General features: G+C 44.8%; 1 protein-coding gene across 2 annotated transcripts in view; it reads right to left on the bottom strand.

The window, feature by feature from the left end:
• Positions 1 to 15,833, bottom strand: part of MSMB (microseminoprotein beta) — a 36,695-nt gene that overhangs the window by 4,871 nt on the left and 15,991 nt on the right. The window contains exons 1-3 of one of the 2 annotated variants that reach the window (XM_039477813.2): positions 9,349 to 14,030; positions 1,725 to 1,830; positions 715 to 820 (exon numbers count right to left, since the gene is read on the bottom strand). In XM_039477813.2, the coding sequence (XP_039333747.1) occupies positions 715 to 820; positions 1,725 to 1,830; positions 9,349 to 9,351 (215 nt within the window). In that variant the 5' untranslated portion in view covers positions 9,352 to 14,030. Of the gene's footprint in view, positions 1 to 714; positions 821 to 1,724; positions 1,831 to 9,348; positions 14,031 to 15,833 lie in introns of those variants that run through there. The other variant, XM_039477814.2, reaches the window with a different exon arrangement.

The raw sequence follows: 15,833 nt of genomic DNA, 5'->3' as shown, positions 1-15,833 counted from the left end.
CTCGGACAGGAAGGGAATTCGGACACATTCTACAAAACAGAGGAACCGTGAGGACATTATGCTAAGTGAATGAGCCAGTCCCAAAAAAGCAATTACTGTGTGATTCCACTTATATGAGGGACCTAGAGCAGTCAAAATCATAGAGACAGAAAGTAAAATGGTGGTTGCCAGGGCCTGGGAGGGGAATGGAGCAAGACTGCTTAATGGGTACAGAGCTTCAGTTTTGCAGGGTGAGCAAGTTCTGGAGGTGGACGGTGGTGATGCCACAACAATGAGAAAGTACTTAATGCTGCTAAAGCGTACATTTAAAACTGTTAACATGGAACATTTTATCTTATGTATATTTTACCACAATTTTTTAAAAAGAAAGAAATAGGACTGAAAAGTAACCCTCCACTACCACAACATCAAGAGTGAGCCCTAACATAAACCATGGACTCCAGTGATAAAGATGTGTCATGTAGATTCATCAGTCATAACAAATACGCCGACGGTGGTGGGCGATGTTGATGTCGGGGGAGGTCATGCATGTGTAAGGGTGGGAGGCATATGTGAAATTTCTGTGCCTCTGCTCAGTTTTGCTGTGAATCTAAAACTACCCTCTAAAGTCTGTAAACAACTAAAACACAACCGAAACCTCTGAAGGATGGAATTTTGCAAGAGGGAGAATCTGTTCTATGTCCCCCTCTTGGCTCGTATTGGCTTGAGACTTACAGGGAGCAACATGATATTTCTTTTTCCAGGCAATCACATGCATCACAGTTCTCAGTCTGCCAGCTTGAGTTTAACGGGTGTTTGTTTCCTTTGAGATCTGTGCATTCTAAAACAATACACACATCATCAGTGAAAGTCATACAATGAGAATAAGGCCTATCAGGACACTGAGTCCAGCCCCTGCTATCTGTACCCTTCCCAGAGAGGGAGAAACTCATTGCTCTTAAAGATATCAAAGAATGGTGCTCTTGGATTCAGCTATGGCTAATTCCAGTGCTGTTCAGTTCATGCTACTGGTAACGTTTTCTTACAGAAAGCTTACATCTTTCTGAGTTTTATTTCAGAACAGGTATTTCAAGAAAAAAAAATAATAAGGCCCTTTTCTTGAATGAGTTAGCCATATGAGCCTAGTGGTACTTGGGACCAAGGTTTTTCCTGCTGGATTCTCTCTCAATCAATATCTCACTTCGACACTTCCCTTTGCTTTGCATCAGTGGTTTTCAACCCTGGGTGCACATGTGAAACATCTTGGGTACCTGAAAACCACCTATGTCTCAGCCCTACCCTAGAACAATGAAATCTATCTCTGGGTGCAGGGCCCAGGCCACTGTATTCTTACAAGGCTCACCAAGTGTGGCCAGGTACAGTGGCTCAGGTCTGTAATCCAAAAATTTTGGGATACCAAGGTGAACAGATCACCTGAGATCAGGAGTTTGAAACCAGCCTGGCCAACATGGTGAAGCCCTGTCTTCACCAAAAATACAAAAATTAACTGGGCATGGTGGTGGGCCCCTGCAGTCCCAGCTACCTGAGAGGCTGAGGTGGGAGAATCACTGGAACCCGGGAGGAGGAGGTTGCAGTGAGCCAAGATCTCGCCACTGCACTCCAGCCTGGGAGACAGGGTAAGACAACAATCAACAACACAAAAAAACTGCAAAGGTTTTCATCTGAAGACAGGTCCATCTACCAGACTGCAATAACATAATAAACATTGAAAATCCAAGACTTACCCTTGGTTGACTCTCCTGGAACTATTTTATTGGGTATTAAATAGCATGATGCATTGCATAAAGTCACAAAGGTTGCGAAGATCACAAGCCTTCCCAGGAGAACGTTCTGTAATGTGAAGAAAGGTCAGGGTGAAGAATGAATTAATTCAGAGGATAATCCTTTACTGAGTGCTGTGTACCAGGACCTCTGCTGGGCTCTGGTGAGAGGTTATGAGGTGGCGCTCCTAACCGCGGGTGACTTAGTCAGGGAACAAGACCCACACAAGTCACTAGCATGAACTACAGAAAGAGGCAAACAGGAGTCAACAGGCATAGGGCAGTAATGACATGTGGGCTGATTCACTGCAGAGGAAGTTCAGGAGACCTTTATAGATAAGGCAATCTTTAGCCTCTTTGCAGAATATATAAGAGTTAAAGGACAGAATCAGGAGTTTCATGAAAAGAATGAAACGCTAACAAAGATAGAGAAGAGAAGCAACAAACATATATAGCTGAAGGCTTATTGTCGTTAACTGGATTAGTTGGAGATATGACTGGAAAAATAGGTTGGGGCCACGCTGTGAACACAGACGGTGAGGCTAGGAAGTTCATTTCCCAGATCATAAAGGCATCTTTGATGGCTCCATGAACAAACCGGTTAATCCAGGCTGAAATTGTAGAACAAGGAAAAGTATCTAGTTGACCTTGTCATCTTCTTCGAAATGAGCTAAATAAACAAACTTTAATATGTTAATTTCTGGGAACTTTTGAGAGGGAAGATGGTGTTCAATGAAATATATAGGAGGCCATTGGTTTGGACTGAGCTCCTGCACCAGGCTGAATTTACAAAATCAAAACGCAGTTGCCCATGCTGAAGTTCTCTGCTACTAAGCCAGAACTAAGTTGCTTATTCAACCTTCTAAGAAATCAGGAGAGACTGAGAGGTAATAGCCAAATGCCCAACAGGCCAGTTTTTGCTGACATGATAAGAAAGTCCCTTCTGCTTTAACTTTTATAATAAAAGTCACCTCGAAAAGACCAATTCAGTTTCTGTTCTGTGTTTCTGCTTTCTCTGGCCCTTTTCTGTCTATAAAGGCAAACCTCTCTGGTCAGCTCTTTAGACCACTTCATCTATTTTATGGAATGAGGTGTTGGCAGATTCTGGACTCACAAGTAAAAGTCAATCAACGGCCAGGCATGGTGGCGCATGCCTGTAATCCTAGCACTTTGGGAGACCGAGGGAGGTGGATTGCCTGAGCTCAGGAGTTTGAAACCACCCTGGGCAACATGGTGAAACCTGTCCTCTACTAAAATACAAAAAAAATTAGTCAGTAATGGTGGCATGCGCCTGTAATCCAAGCTACTTGGGAGGCTAAGGTGGGAGAATTACTTGAGCCTGGGTGGCAGAAGTTGTAGTGAGCCAAGATTATGCCCCTGCACTCTAGCTTTGGCAACACAGTAAGACTGTCTCCAAAAAAAAAAAAAAAGTCAGTTAAGATCTTTAAACTAAATATGTTGTATTTCTGTCTTTTGACAATGGGAATGAAAGCATTTATTCTGTAAGATTTCTAAAATTAATTATGAAGTGATGCTACTTGAAGAAGTATGTGACTCATATAAGAATAGACAGATAGGGGCTTGGTGAGGTGGCTCATGCCTGTCATAGCAGCACTTTGGGAGGCTGAGGTGGGTGGATTACCAGAGGTCCAGAGTTTGAGATCAACTTAACCAACACAGAAAAACCCTGTGTCTACCAAAAATACAAAACTAGGGAGGCATGATGGTGCATGCCTGTAATCCCAGCTACTTGGGAGGCTGAGGCAAGAGAATCGCTTGATCCCAGGAAGCGGAGGTTGTGGTGAGCTGAGATCATGCCATTGGACTGCAGCCTGGGCAACAAGAGTGAAACTCCATCTCAAAAAAATAAAAAGAATAGAAAGATAGGGAGGGCACGATGGCTCACTCCTATAATGCCAGTAATTTGAGAGGCTGAGGCAGGCAGATCTCTTGAGCCAAGAGTTCAAGACAAGCCTGGGCAACATGGTCAAACCCCATTGCTACCAAAAATACGAAAATTAAGGCATGGTGTGGTGGCTCACACCTGTAATCCCAACACTTTGGGAGGCCAAGGGGGGCAGATCATCTGAGATTGGGAGTTTGAGACCAGCCTGACCTCCATGGACAAATCTTGTCTCTACTAAAAACAAAATTAGCCAGGTGTGGTGGCACATGCCTGTAAACCCAGCTACTCGGAAGGCTGAGGCAGGAGAATCGCTTGAACCCACAAGGCAGAGATTGTGGTGAGTGGAGATTTTGCCATTGCACTCCAGCCTGGGCAACAAGAGCAAAACACTGCATCGGGAAAAAAAAAATACAAAAATTAGGTGGGCGTGGTGGTGTGACCCTGTAATCTCAGTTACTTGGGAGGTTGAGGTGGGAGAATCGCTGGAGCCCAGGGAGGTTGAGGCTGCATTGAGCCATGATAGCCCCACTGTACTGCAGCCTGAGTGACAGGGTGAAACCTTGTCTTTAAAAGTAAAAAAGACAAACACAGAGATCAAAATAGAAAACCCAGAAAGTTCCAAAGGTAGTTGGATAAGTTGAAAAAGAAAAATAAGAAAACCAGAAAGTATAAATATATGTAGAAGCCTATTATAAAATAAACATGGTCTCTGAGATCTGTGGAGAGCAATTATTCAATAAATGGTATTAGAACAAGTGGTGAACTATTTGGGGGAGAAACAGAGTTAATTTCCTACTTGAGTCCCCATTAGTGAAATGAATTCTACAAGGATTCAAGGGTTAAATTTTTACAATAAGATCATAAAATAATCACAGCATATATACATAAATACTTATTCTAAGCATAAAATAAAAAGATTTCAGAATATAAATATAAGAACATAATTGAAATTAGAAAGGTATCAAATTTGCAGAACAATATCATTATATACCAATGGGACAAGAAAAACACCTTTTTTTTTTTTTTTGAGACTGAGTCTTGCTCTGTCACCAAGACTGGAGTGCAGTGGTGCGATCTCGGCTCACTGCAGCCTCCACCTCCCAGGTTCAAGTGATTCTCCTGCCTCAGCCTCCTGAGTAGCTGGGACTGCAGATGTATGCCACCATACCCTGCTAATTTTTTGTATTTTTAAAACAGACGTGTTTTCACTGTGTTAGCCAAGATGGTCTCAATAACCTAACCTCGTGATCCTCCCACCTTGGCTTCACAAAGTGGTGGGGTTACAGGTGTGAGACACCATGCCCGGCCCTAAGAACACCTTTTTTTTTTCTGAGACAGAGTTTCACTCTTCTTGCCCAGTCTGGAGTGCAATGGCATCATCTCGGGTCACCACAACCTCCGCTTCCTGGGATCAAACTATTCTCCCCTCAACTTCCTGAGTAGCTGTGATTATAGGCATGCACCACCATGCCCAGCTAATTTAATATTTCTAGTAGAGACAAGGTTTCTTCATGCTGTTCAGGCTGGTGTCGAACTCCCCACCTCAGGTGATTGGCTCGACTCGGCCTCTCAAAGTACTGGGATTACCGGTGTGACTACAGCACACAGCTGAAAAAGATCTTAAACAGAAAACTGGCAAGAGAAATAAAGTGGCATTTCTCTCTCTCTCTCTCTCTCACACACACACACACACACACACACACAGAGAGAGAGAGAGAGAGAGAGGAGAAATGATTAATAAACACATGAAAAACTTTAATTTACTGATAACAAAAGAAAGATAAATATGTAGATAAAATAGAAACATAATGAAATGTCAAGAATATCTTGAATTTATAATACCCAGAGAGAAAAAGAGGCATCTATGGGAGGTGATATGCACAAGAATGACTTACTTTGAACAACTGTTATGGAGAGCAATTTGCTACTATATATCCACATTCCTAAAACCATTTACAGCATTTGGTTTCACCTCTTCTTCTCCAAGATGTGATCCTAAAAATGGCACAGAGATAGACTCCTCCACAAGGATGCTCACTGCAGTAGAAAAAGTGGAAAGAAACCAAGTGTCCAAGAACAGAGCTGGTGGAGAACAGTGACTCAGAAAAACACCTGGTGAGCCAGCAAGGTAGAAGGTGAAGTCACCTGAGCAAATGATCACATGTCATTACATGAAGTGAAGCAGGCTATGAAATGCGTGATTCCCATGACGCGGAGAGAGATACTCAGAACACACTGAAGGTTTTTACCAAATAACAAGTCATCTTTGAATGCTAGGATTATGACCATTTTCTTCTTTGGACTTTCCCTCTTATTTTCTAAATTTTCTACAATAAAATGTATAGCATTTATAGCCAGAAAGAAACAAAGAAAGAAAGAAAGAAATTCTTCAAAAACAACTCAAAACCTCGATATATTCAGCTCAAGCCAGGACTTGGAGTGGCACTTAATCTGTTTTATTCTTCTTTTGCATAACCTTCAGCTCAAAATCGTTGTGGAAACCTAAACTTTTTTCCCCCAAAAATCCACCTTGTTGACAGTATTTTCACTCCCTTCTTGCAGAAAGAGGGCTCTGGGGGGACCTGAGGATCACTAGAATCTTGGAGATCCTGTTCACTGGGTCACAAAGCAGGAGAGTCAACAGGAACAAGCAGGGCTGCAGCCCAGGACAAGTGACGTGTGCAAAATCCCCAGATCTCCCGCAGCTCTAGAGCAAAGGCACGAGATTGAACAACAGGAGATGGAGTCCAAACATGGTGACAGCAGACAGAAAATTATTTCATTGCCGGGTGCGGTGGCCAAGCCTGTAATCTCAGCACTTTGGGAGGCCGAGGCGGGTGGATCACAAGGTCAAGAGATCGAGACCATCCTGGTCAACATGGTGAAACCCCGTCTCTACTAAAAATACAAAACATTAGCTGGGCATGGTGACGTGTGCCTGTAATCCCAGCTACTCAGGAGGCTGAGGCAGGAGAATTGCCTGAACCCAGGAGGCGGAGGTTGCGGTGAGCCAAGATCGCGCCATTGCACTCCAGCCTGGGTAACAAGAGGGAAACTCCGTCTCAAAAAAAAAAAAAAAAAAAATTATTTCATTAAGAGATTTCCCACTTGACAGTATCTCAGAAATAGCCTGACACTGACTCTCTTTCTCTCTCTCTCTGAAGCTCAGTTTCCTCCCCTGTAAAAAGAGGGGTTCTCCCACTTGGGTAAGCATTAGAGTTACCCAGGGAGCTAATAGAAAACACATAATCTCAGGCTCATTAAAGAAAGAAACAGCCAGTGCCTCCATATCTTTACCCAGGTGAGAACCCAGGAACAATGCTCAACCCAGTGCTGCTTTAATGTGCATATACATTCCTAAGAAGTTTTTTTTGTTTTGTTTTGTTTTGAGATGCGAGTCTTGTTCTGTTACCCAGCCTAGAGTGCAGGGTGTAATCTCAGCTCACTGTAACCTCTGCCTCCTGGGTTCAAGCGATTCTCCTGCCTCAGCCTCCTGAATAGCTGAGATTACTGGTGTGCACCACAATGCCTCCCTAATTTTTGTATTTTTAGTAGAGGTGGAGTTTCATTATGTTGGCCAGGCTGGTCTCAAATTCCTGACCTTAACTGATCTGCCCACCTCCGCCTCCCAAAGTGCTGGGATTATGGGCATGAGCCACCGCGCCCGACCAGAGAGCTTATTCAATAACATGCAGATTCTGCTTCAGTAGGTCTACAGACTTACCTGGAAGCTCCCAGGTGACGCCCATGCTGCTGGTCTGAGGCCCACCCCTGAGTAGAGAGGCTCTAAAGCTCCTTTTCATTCTTGTCTTCTCTTCTGCCACCAGCATTCCCTCCCTTCGTGTCTTCCTTTCCTGCATTTAGTAACCATGAGCCCCTGATGTGTGCAGACACAGGAGTGTACACCACCATGCCAGCATGGGCTAGGGTTTTCTAGATGGTGCAGCTTCATGGTCAGCCTTGAGTGAAGCAGATTGGCAGGGTTCTTAGAAGCTGTATCTCTTTAGGTAAATTACCGCTCCTGGAAGGATCTTACTGCATGATCAAGAGTTAGGGGTCTGGCCAGGCATAATGGCTCATGCCTGTAATCCCAGGACTTTGGGAAGTCGAGGGGGGAGGATCACTTGGGCCCAGGAGTTAGAGACCAGCCTAGCAAAATAGCAAGAACTCATCTCTACTAAATAGATACACAGGTAGATAGATGATAGATAGATAGATAGATAGATATCTGCAAAATGGTGTAAATAGAAAAAATAATAAAAAAAGAAAAAATAAAATAAAAAATAAAGGTTTTAAAATTACTAAATAAAGACTTGGGGATCCTCAGGATCGTAGGCAGGCAGAGGTATTGCCAGCAGTGCAGCTTGCTAAGTTCTGTGAGGCTGCATGGAGGATGGGCGGGAGGAGCCAGTCCAGTGGAGAAGGGGAGAACCCCCTCACTCCCCAGTTCTGCCTCGGGACAGTTTCTGAGAGCACGTTTGTCTTGCGGCATGACACAGAGGAGGCCCAGGGTTTGCTCTTAGGACCTGCTCCCTGGTTCCTCCCACTCGGCTGGCTGCTTCTTGCCTCATCTCCCTTGCAACCCTGAGAGCAGCCCAGTTCATTCCCTGGTGTTAGTAAAGAACGTTTTAAGAAAGATCAAGCTTAAGATGCAAGAAAAGCCTGCATGGGTTTTTATAAATTTTGAAGCAAAGGTCTTTCTTAGCTGGGGACAGTGGTTCACACCTGTAATCCCAGCACTTTGGGAGACTGAGGTGGGCAGATTGCTTGAGCCCAGGAGTTCAAAACCAGCCTGGGCAGCATAGTAAACACCTGTCTCTACAAAAAATACAAATATTAGCTGGGCATGGTGGTCCCAGCTACTCAGGAAGTTGAGGTGGGAGGATCACCTGAGCACAGGAAGGCTGAGCCTTCATGAATCATGACCGCATCACTGCACTCCAGCCTGGGTGACAGAGTGAGATCCTGTCTTCAAAAACAAACAAACAAATAAAGCTTGCAAAACCAAAGATGCTTCCTTAACACAAGATACAGTGAAAAGGGACTACGGAAACGGTTCTCAAACTTGAGTGAGCATTAAAATCACCTGGGTAGCTTTTAAAATTGATTCCCGGTTCTCACTGCAGCCCAATTAAATCAGAGTCTCGGGGTGGGGGCCAGGTGTCAGTGCTCTTCAAAATTCCCCAGGGGGTCTCACTGCACAGCCAAGTTTGAGAGAACCTGGCAGGGAGAGAGGGATGCCTGGGTTCCTATCCCAGCTCATTCACAGGCTTGCGGTGAGACCCCAGTGGCACATTCTTCCCGTCCCCAGTCTCAGTTCCTTCATCTCAAATATGATGCAGTCATGTAGCTCTGAAATTACTTTTAATTTCACAAATTACTCACATAGAACCCAAGAATTAGAGACATCTATGAAATCTAATTGAACCCCAGAATTACAGGAAGGAAAAACAACTTAGATCTTAGACAACAGAACTAGTGCTAAATTCATTAAAAAATTTCCCAAGCTCCAGACTCTCATATTATGCACATTGAATTGCAGGTAATAACAAAATATTCCTAACCAGGTCACATTTACCATTCAATACTGTGCAGTAGAAGCACACATCACAGCATACTAAAATAAGGACTACACATTCTTTTTTGCTTTTCTGGCCTTTACATATAAAACCAGTTACCTACCATTGTGACAAGCAGGACTTCTTACACGCAGGTGCATCTAGGGAAAGTCGCATCAAACTTTTATACTGGAGAGGGCAACCATGCATTTGACATCATTGGGAATGATAACAAGGTGAGAACACATTGTGTGTTTACAGAGGGTTGACTATCAACAGGAAAGTATGGTTTCAGATGATTTATGAGTTACTAATCAATCAGATCTCCACCCCAGTTATGTGTTTACCTTGTCCCCACCCTGATCTGCATTTGCTCCTGACCTAAAAATGCAGAGGAGGAGAGAACTCCTCTTTGCTGAGCCTTCGCCCTGTGCTGGTGGGTTGCTAGCATATGGAATATGACATGTCCTTATTTAATCTCACACACAAAAAAACAGAGCCTCAGGGATGCCAGTCACAACAGCCAGGAGGTGAAGGTGGGCTTCCTGAAGGCAGAAGAATAGCCCACGAGGCACACCAGGCCTGTGTCTGTGGCCCAGTTGACACTGCCCTTAGGGTCTGGCATGAGAACAGAAAAGGGTCAAGCCATCCTGCAGGACACAAGAAAGCAAGACCTACACACAGCTCAGGTTCCCCTGACAAGCTCAATCGCCGGACCTTTGTAGAGCCCTCCTTGAATCCGGAGTCTGCTCCCTGCTGCATCAAGCAAGCCTTCCTTCTCTTCCTTCCACCGCGGTCTCCTCCCAAACAACCGCCCCTGCCCTCGTCATGGCCAGGATGGCCTTGGGGAACAGCAACAAGCGGAACCTCCGAGCGTGCTGGAGGGACTGACTACTTTAGCCGTTTGCTCTGGCCACCACAACAGAACACCGCAACTGGGTGGCTTTGACTAAAAAAAAACATATTTGCTCACAGTTCTGGAGACTAGAAATGTGAGGTCGGGCTTTTGGGGAGGCTCGTTTTCCTCTGAGGCCTCTCTCCTTGGTTTGCAGAAGGCCAGGCTCTTGCTGCCTCTTACATGGCACGCACCCCTGGTGTCTCTGTGTGTCTGAATTTCCTCTTCTTAGAAGGACACTAGCCGTATTGGGTTAGCGCCCACTCCAACTATCTCATTTTACTTAAGTCCCCTCTTTAAAGCCCCTGTCACCATTACAGTCACATTCTGGGATAATGGGCCTTAGGGCTTAAACCTATGAATTTGGGGGGATGCAGTTGAGCTCATAACAAAATTTTATCCCAAAAAATCCGCCCGCTCCCCACCACAACTTGCTACAGTTCCAGAAATTTAACCCTGACTTCCCTCTGCCCACAGATGAGAGTTCACGCTCCTAACCAGGGGGTCCTTGAAGCTCTGAACTGGCCACAGTGACCCTTTCCAGCACCATCCTCTACCCTCCTAAAATCAGCCCCACCACCTGTAACACAGCCTGGGGTCACTCTCCTGCTCCTGGAAGAGCTGTAGTGCTGTCTGGCTGCCTCCCCACTCACCAAGGGGGCCACACGCTTCTGCCTTCACCTGCATGAGACTGAAGTGTGCATCGACTCTAAGTTCCCGGAAATAGGGGCACATTCGTCATGCACTGTAGCCCCTTGGTTTCTTTAAAACTACAAGTTTCAAGAACTTGCCTCAGTGTGAAGTGGAAAGTTCTGCCTTACTTTGGGAGTGGCTAGGACTTGCCGCCCTCACCTCCTTGCCTGCAGGGCACAAGCATGAACCCCAGCTCCACAAACACTCTCATCTCAGCAAGGCCTCTTCACAGAGGGTTCAAGGACACTGGAATCACGCAGAATCTCCCTGGAATGATGGTGTGGAGGGTTCTGGCTCTCAGGGCAAGGGTTTCTGGAGCCCCGTGTGCAGTGTCAGTACACAGGGGCCGTGACTGTGACTGGCAGCAGGGTGGTCGTGCTGGAACCGGGCAGCAGTGTGGTTTCAGTGCTCTACCTGACCTTGTGCCAACAAAGCCGGGGCCTCTGGCCTTTAGCAGAGGCTCGAATTCTCTAATAAATCACTTTCCAGCTCAACCATCTAGAGCAAGTTCTATTGTTTGCAATAAGAACTCTGTGACCAAGACGGTGACTGTGACCTATTCCTGTCAGTGTCCCTCCCAGTGACTGGCAGGGTGCCTGGCACAGAACAGCTGCCAGAACAGGATTTCACTGGGTTATCTCAGCTATTCCCAAGGAAAAAATATCGTGGCATGACCAACCCATAGCATTGCCGAAATCTCCCGCTCCCAGGGGGTGAGAAAGGGATGCTGAGGACAGGTGTGGCCAGTAGCCCACAGGGAGGAAGGCAAAACTGAAATGAGCAGCGCTTCCCGGGGGTGACAGCCAGCGCTGACCAAACCCGCCTGATCGGTTTTCAGTGTTGATCCTACCTCAACTCCCATCCTTACAGATGGAACCAGCTTGTTTTTCCTTTAATTATTTCTTTTTTTTTTCATTTATTTTCATTTTGTTGAAAGAGGAAGTCTTGCTCTGCTGCCCAGGCTGGAGTGCAGTGGCACCATCATAGCTCACTGTAATCTCCAATTCCTAGACTCGAGCAATCCTCCCACCTAAGCCTCCCAAGTAGGTGGGTCTACAGGAGCGCACCACCACACCCAGCTAATTTTTACATTTTTTATAGAGATGGGGTCTTGCTATATTGCCCAAGCTGGTCTTGAACTCCTGGACTCAAGTGATCCTCCTGCCTCCACCTCCCAAAGTGTTGGGATTACCGGCATAAGCAACCATGCCCAGAACGATTATTATTTTAATGGCTACATTATATTCCATGGAATGATTTGGGCCATCACTGATTTGGTCAGGTCCCTCTTGTTGAACACGCAGATTGCATCTGACCTTGTTTTCCTGTAACTTGGAACACTGTTGAAATCCAGGTCCATCTGATAAAAATTTCCCACACTTATGCTAATTTCATTAAGTTCATAGAGGTAGAATTTTTGGGTAATAGAACATTATTATTTTCTCAAATTATCACCTGTTATTCTGATAGGTAGGAAATATTTTGTGATCATTTATTTTTCTTTCCTAATTGGCAAGATTAGACATTTTTTGTATATGGACTGAGCAATTGTTTTTCTTCTTTTGTGAGTACCTGTTCACTCAAGTCCTTTAACTATTTTTCTGTTTGGGGTGTTTATATTTTTCTTCTGGGTTAGTTAAGGCTCCTAATATATTAAAGATATTAACATTCAAGTGTCGCATACGTTAAAATATTTCCCTAATGTTTTTTGTAGTCAGCACACCCACTCTGGAGTTACAACTAAGGAATCAGAAATTTTCCTCATTTCATTTTTCTCTTTCAAATAATATGTTTTGATATACAGAGATTTTAAACTTTAATTTAGACTCTCAAGTATTTAGTACATGTTTTTTGCTTTGGTTTACATGTGGTTAATAGCTAGAAAGTTCTTCAGGTTTCTTTTCAAGGTTCATTAGATTTGAAAACATTTTGCTCTTAAACAAGTAATGAAGCCAAGTACAGTGGCTCACTCCTGTGATCCCAGTACTTTGCAAAGCCAAGGCAGGTGGATCACTTGAGATCAGGAGTTCAAGACCAGCATGGCCAACATGGTGAAACCCCATCTCTACCAAAAATACAAAAATTAGCCAGGCATAATGGTTCATGCCAGTAATCCCAGCTATTCAGGAGGCTGAAGCAGGAAAATTGCTTCAACCCAGTAGGTAGAAGTTGCAGTGAGCTGAGATCGTGCCATAGCACTCCAGCCAGAGCAACAGAGCAAGACTCTGTCTCAAAAAAACCCCACAAAAAACAATAACGTATGTACATTATAAAAACATGCACGTGTTTATTTAAAAAAGCAAAAGCCTGGTCAACAGCCAAACAGATAAAAAAATGTGGTACATGTACACTATGGAGTACTATTCAGTCATCAAAAAGAATGAGATCCTGCTGTTTGCACTAACATGGATGGAACAGAGGACATTATGTAAAGTGAAATAAACTGGCACAGAAAGGCAAACACCACATGATCTCACTTACTTGTAGGATCTAAAAATCAAAACAATGGAGCTCATGGACAGAGAGAGTAGAAGGATGGTGACCAGAGGCTGGGAAGGGGAATTGGTGAAGGATTAGAGACAATAGGGATGGTTAATGAGTAAAAAATAATAGAATGAAGAAGGCCTAGTATTTGATGTCACAACAGGGTGACTATACTCAATAATAATGGTAAATTTTAAAATAACTAATAGAGTATAATTGGACTGTTTGTAACACAAAGGATACATGCTTCAGAGGCTAGCCGGCACATTCTGCTGACGTGGCTGTTATGCATTACATGCTGGTGTCAAAACATCTTGTGTATCCCATAAATATATACACCTACTCTGTGTCCACAAAATTTAAAAATTAAAACAAAAGCAAATGCCTCTCTTCCACCTGTCTCTATCTCAGTTCCTCTCTCTGGAGCTCATGGCAGTTACTGATTCCTTGAACACTTATCATCTCCCTAGCGACGGGCTCTGCATACACATGTGTATGCTTGTGCTTCCTCGAACACAATCCGTAATATGTCACACGCTGTTGCGCCTCTTGGTTTTCCTTCCCAGCCTCCATTCCAGCTGCCGTGGCCTCCTTGCTGGCCCTGACCCCGAGTCGTGCCCATGCTGTTTCCTCTTTGTGGACGGACTTCTCCCCAAGGATCTGCACAGCTCACCCCCTTGGCTCCTCCAGATCTCGACTCCAATGCCACCTTCTCAGGAGGTCCTTCCCTGGGCCACCTCACAACACCCACCCTCACACTCCTCTCTTCCCCTCCCTCCTTGATTTATTGTTCTACAAGGTACTGATCACGGCCTCACCTAAGACACAGTTCCCTGTTGACTTGTCCATTCGCTGCCTGCCCTGACTAGAACAGCAGCTCCTTTAGGGCAGGGACTTGTCTATTTTGTCCATGTCTTCAGTCTTGACTCACAGAGAAGGGCCTGGACCATAGTTCAGTCTAACAAATACTCATTGAGTGAATAAATGAATGACCAAAAAGTGCTTCACACAATTCCTGACCCCAAACGTGCTCTAGAAATGGGAGCTGCAGCTGTGCTGCTGCTGTGTAGGATGAGAACAATGAGGACACCCACCAGGAGGCCTGCAGTGGGATTTAAGTTAAGCCGCATAGGTTGAAGGGGTTGTAGAACCATTAAATGCCAAGAAATGTGTGGCAAGAGCTGTTATGCAAGGCTGTTTGTTAATAAACCTTTTAGTCAGTAGGCTTCTTGACAAGACTTTGTGGGTTGTGTGGACCAGTCCCTGGGTCTCAATACAGCTACCTTCCTGTCCGGAACAACCACATGCACATTGGTTTGTCCCCCACAGGATGCAAAGCTTCCTCTCCGTGTTCTGCCCACCAGCCCAGTCCTCTGCTCTGAATGCCTGTCCAGGAGCCTGCGCTCTCACCATGCCCAGGCCTCTGTGCACTCTGTGCCCAGCCTCTTCCTCCACTGAAGTTACTACTGGCCTCTCAGGGCACCTTTCAGGGTTAGTCTCCAAATAAATCTGTCTTCGACTGTTGAGTCACTTTTCATTTTCTTTCCTGTTTCTTTAATTCTTACAGTGAGGCCTTGTCTCTACTAAAAATTTTAAAAATTAGCAGGCCCTGTGGCATGTGCCTCAGGAGGCTGAGGTAGGATGATCACTTGAGCCCAGGAGGTTGAGGCTGCAGTGAGCTATGATGGTGCCACTGGCTGTGATGGTACCACTGTACTCCAGCCTGCATAACAGAGCAAGACCCTGTCTCTAAAAAAAAAAAAAAAAAAAAAAAAAAAAAAAAAAAAAAAAATGGATGGGGAGTGGGGAAAAAGACAAAAAGAAAAAGAAAAAAGTTAAAAATAATAATAAATAACAAATTTTTTTAAAAATTTGAAAAGTGGGGGAAGAGTGGTAAATTGGGAAAATGTGACAAGGAAAATCAAAAGGGCTTCGGCCGGGCGCAGTGGCTCACGCCTGTAATCCCAGCACTTTGGGAGCCTGAGGCGGGCGGATCACGAAGTCAAGAGATCGAGACCATCCTGGTCAACATGGTGAAACCCCGTCTCTACTAAAAATACAAAACATTAGCTGGGCATGGTGGCGCGTGCCTGTAATCCCAGCTACTCAGGAGGCTGAGGCAGGAGAATTGCTTGAACCCAGGAGGCGGAGGTTGCGGTGAGCCGAGATCGTGCCATTGCACTCCAGCCTGGGTAACAAGAGCAAAACTCCGTATCAAAAAAAAAAAAAAAAAGGCTTGGACCAGGTAAATTGAGTACAGAAGTAATGTGAAGAGGACATCTTGCATATGGAGGTTTTATCTCCTCTTTTCAAAAAGAAAGGGGGGAGGGTCAGAATATCATTCTTTCATCTTCTTTGTTTCTTTTAATACCTTTAGCTCACAATAATCCTAATGCCAAAAGTGGCATATTTTTGGGTGGCCTGTTCTGAGCTCCATCATTGTCAGGTTTGATAATGGCTGCTACCACCAAGCTACAGCAGTGTTCTGCATCCCTCTTCCCTAGGAGTCTGATAATCATAGTGCCTCTATTCTGGAA

The sequence above is a fragment of the Saimiri boliviensis genome, chromosome 12 (assembly GCF_048565385.1).
Source record: "Saimiri boliviensis isolate mSaiBol1 chromosome 12, mSaiBol1.pri, whole genome shotgun sequence".
NCBI lineage: Eukaryota > Metazoa > Chordata > Mammalia > Primates > Cebidae > Saimiri > Saimiri boliviensis.
This window is presented reverse-complemented; position numbering and strand designations above follow the sequence as displayed.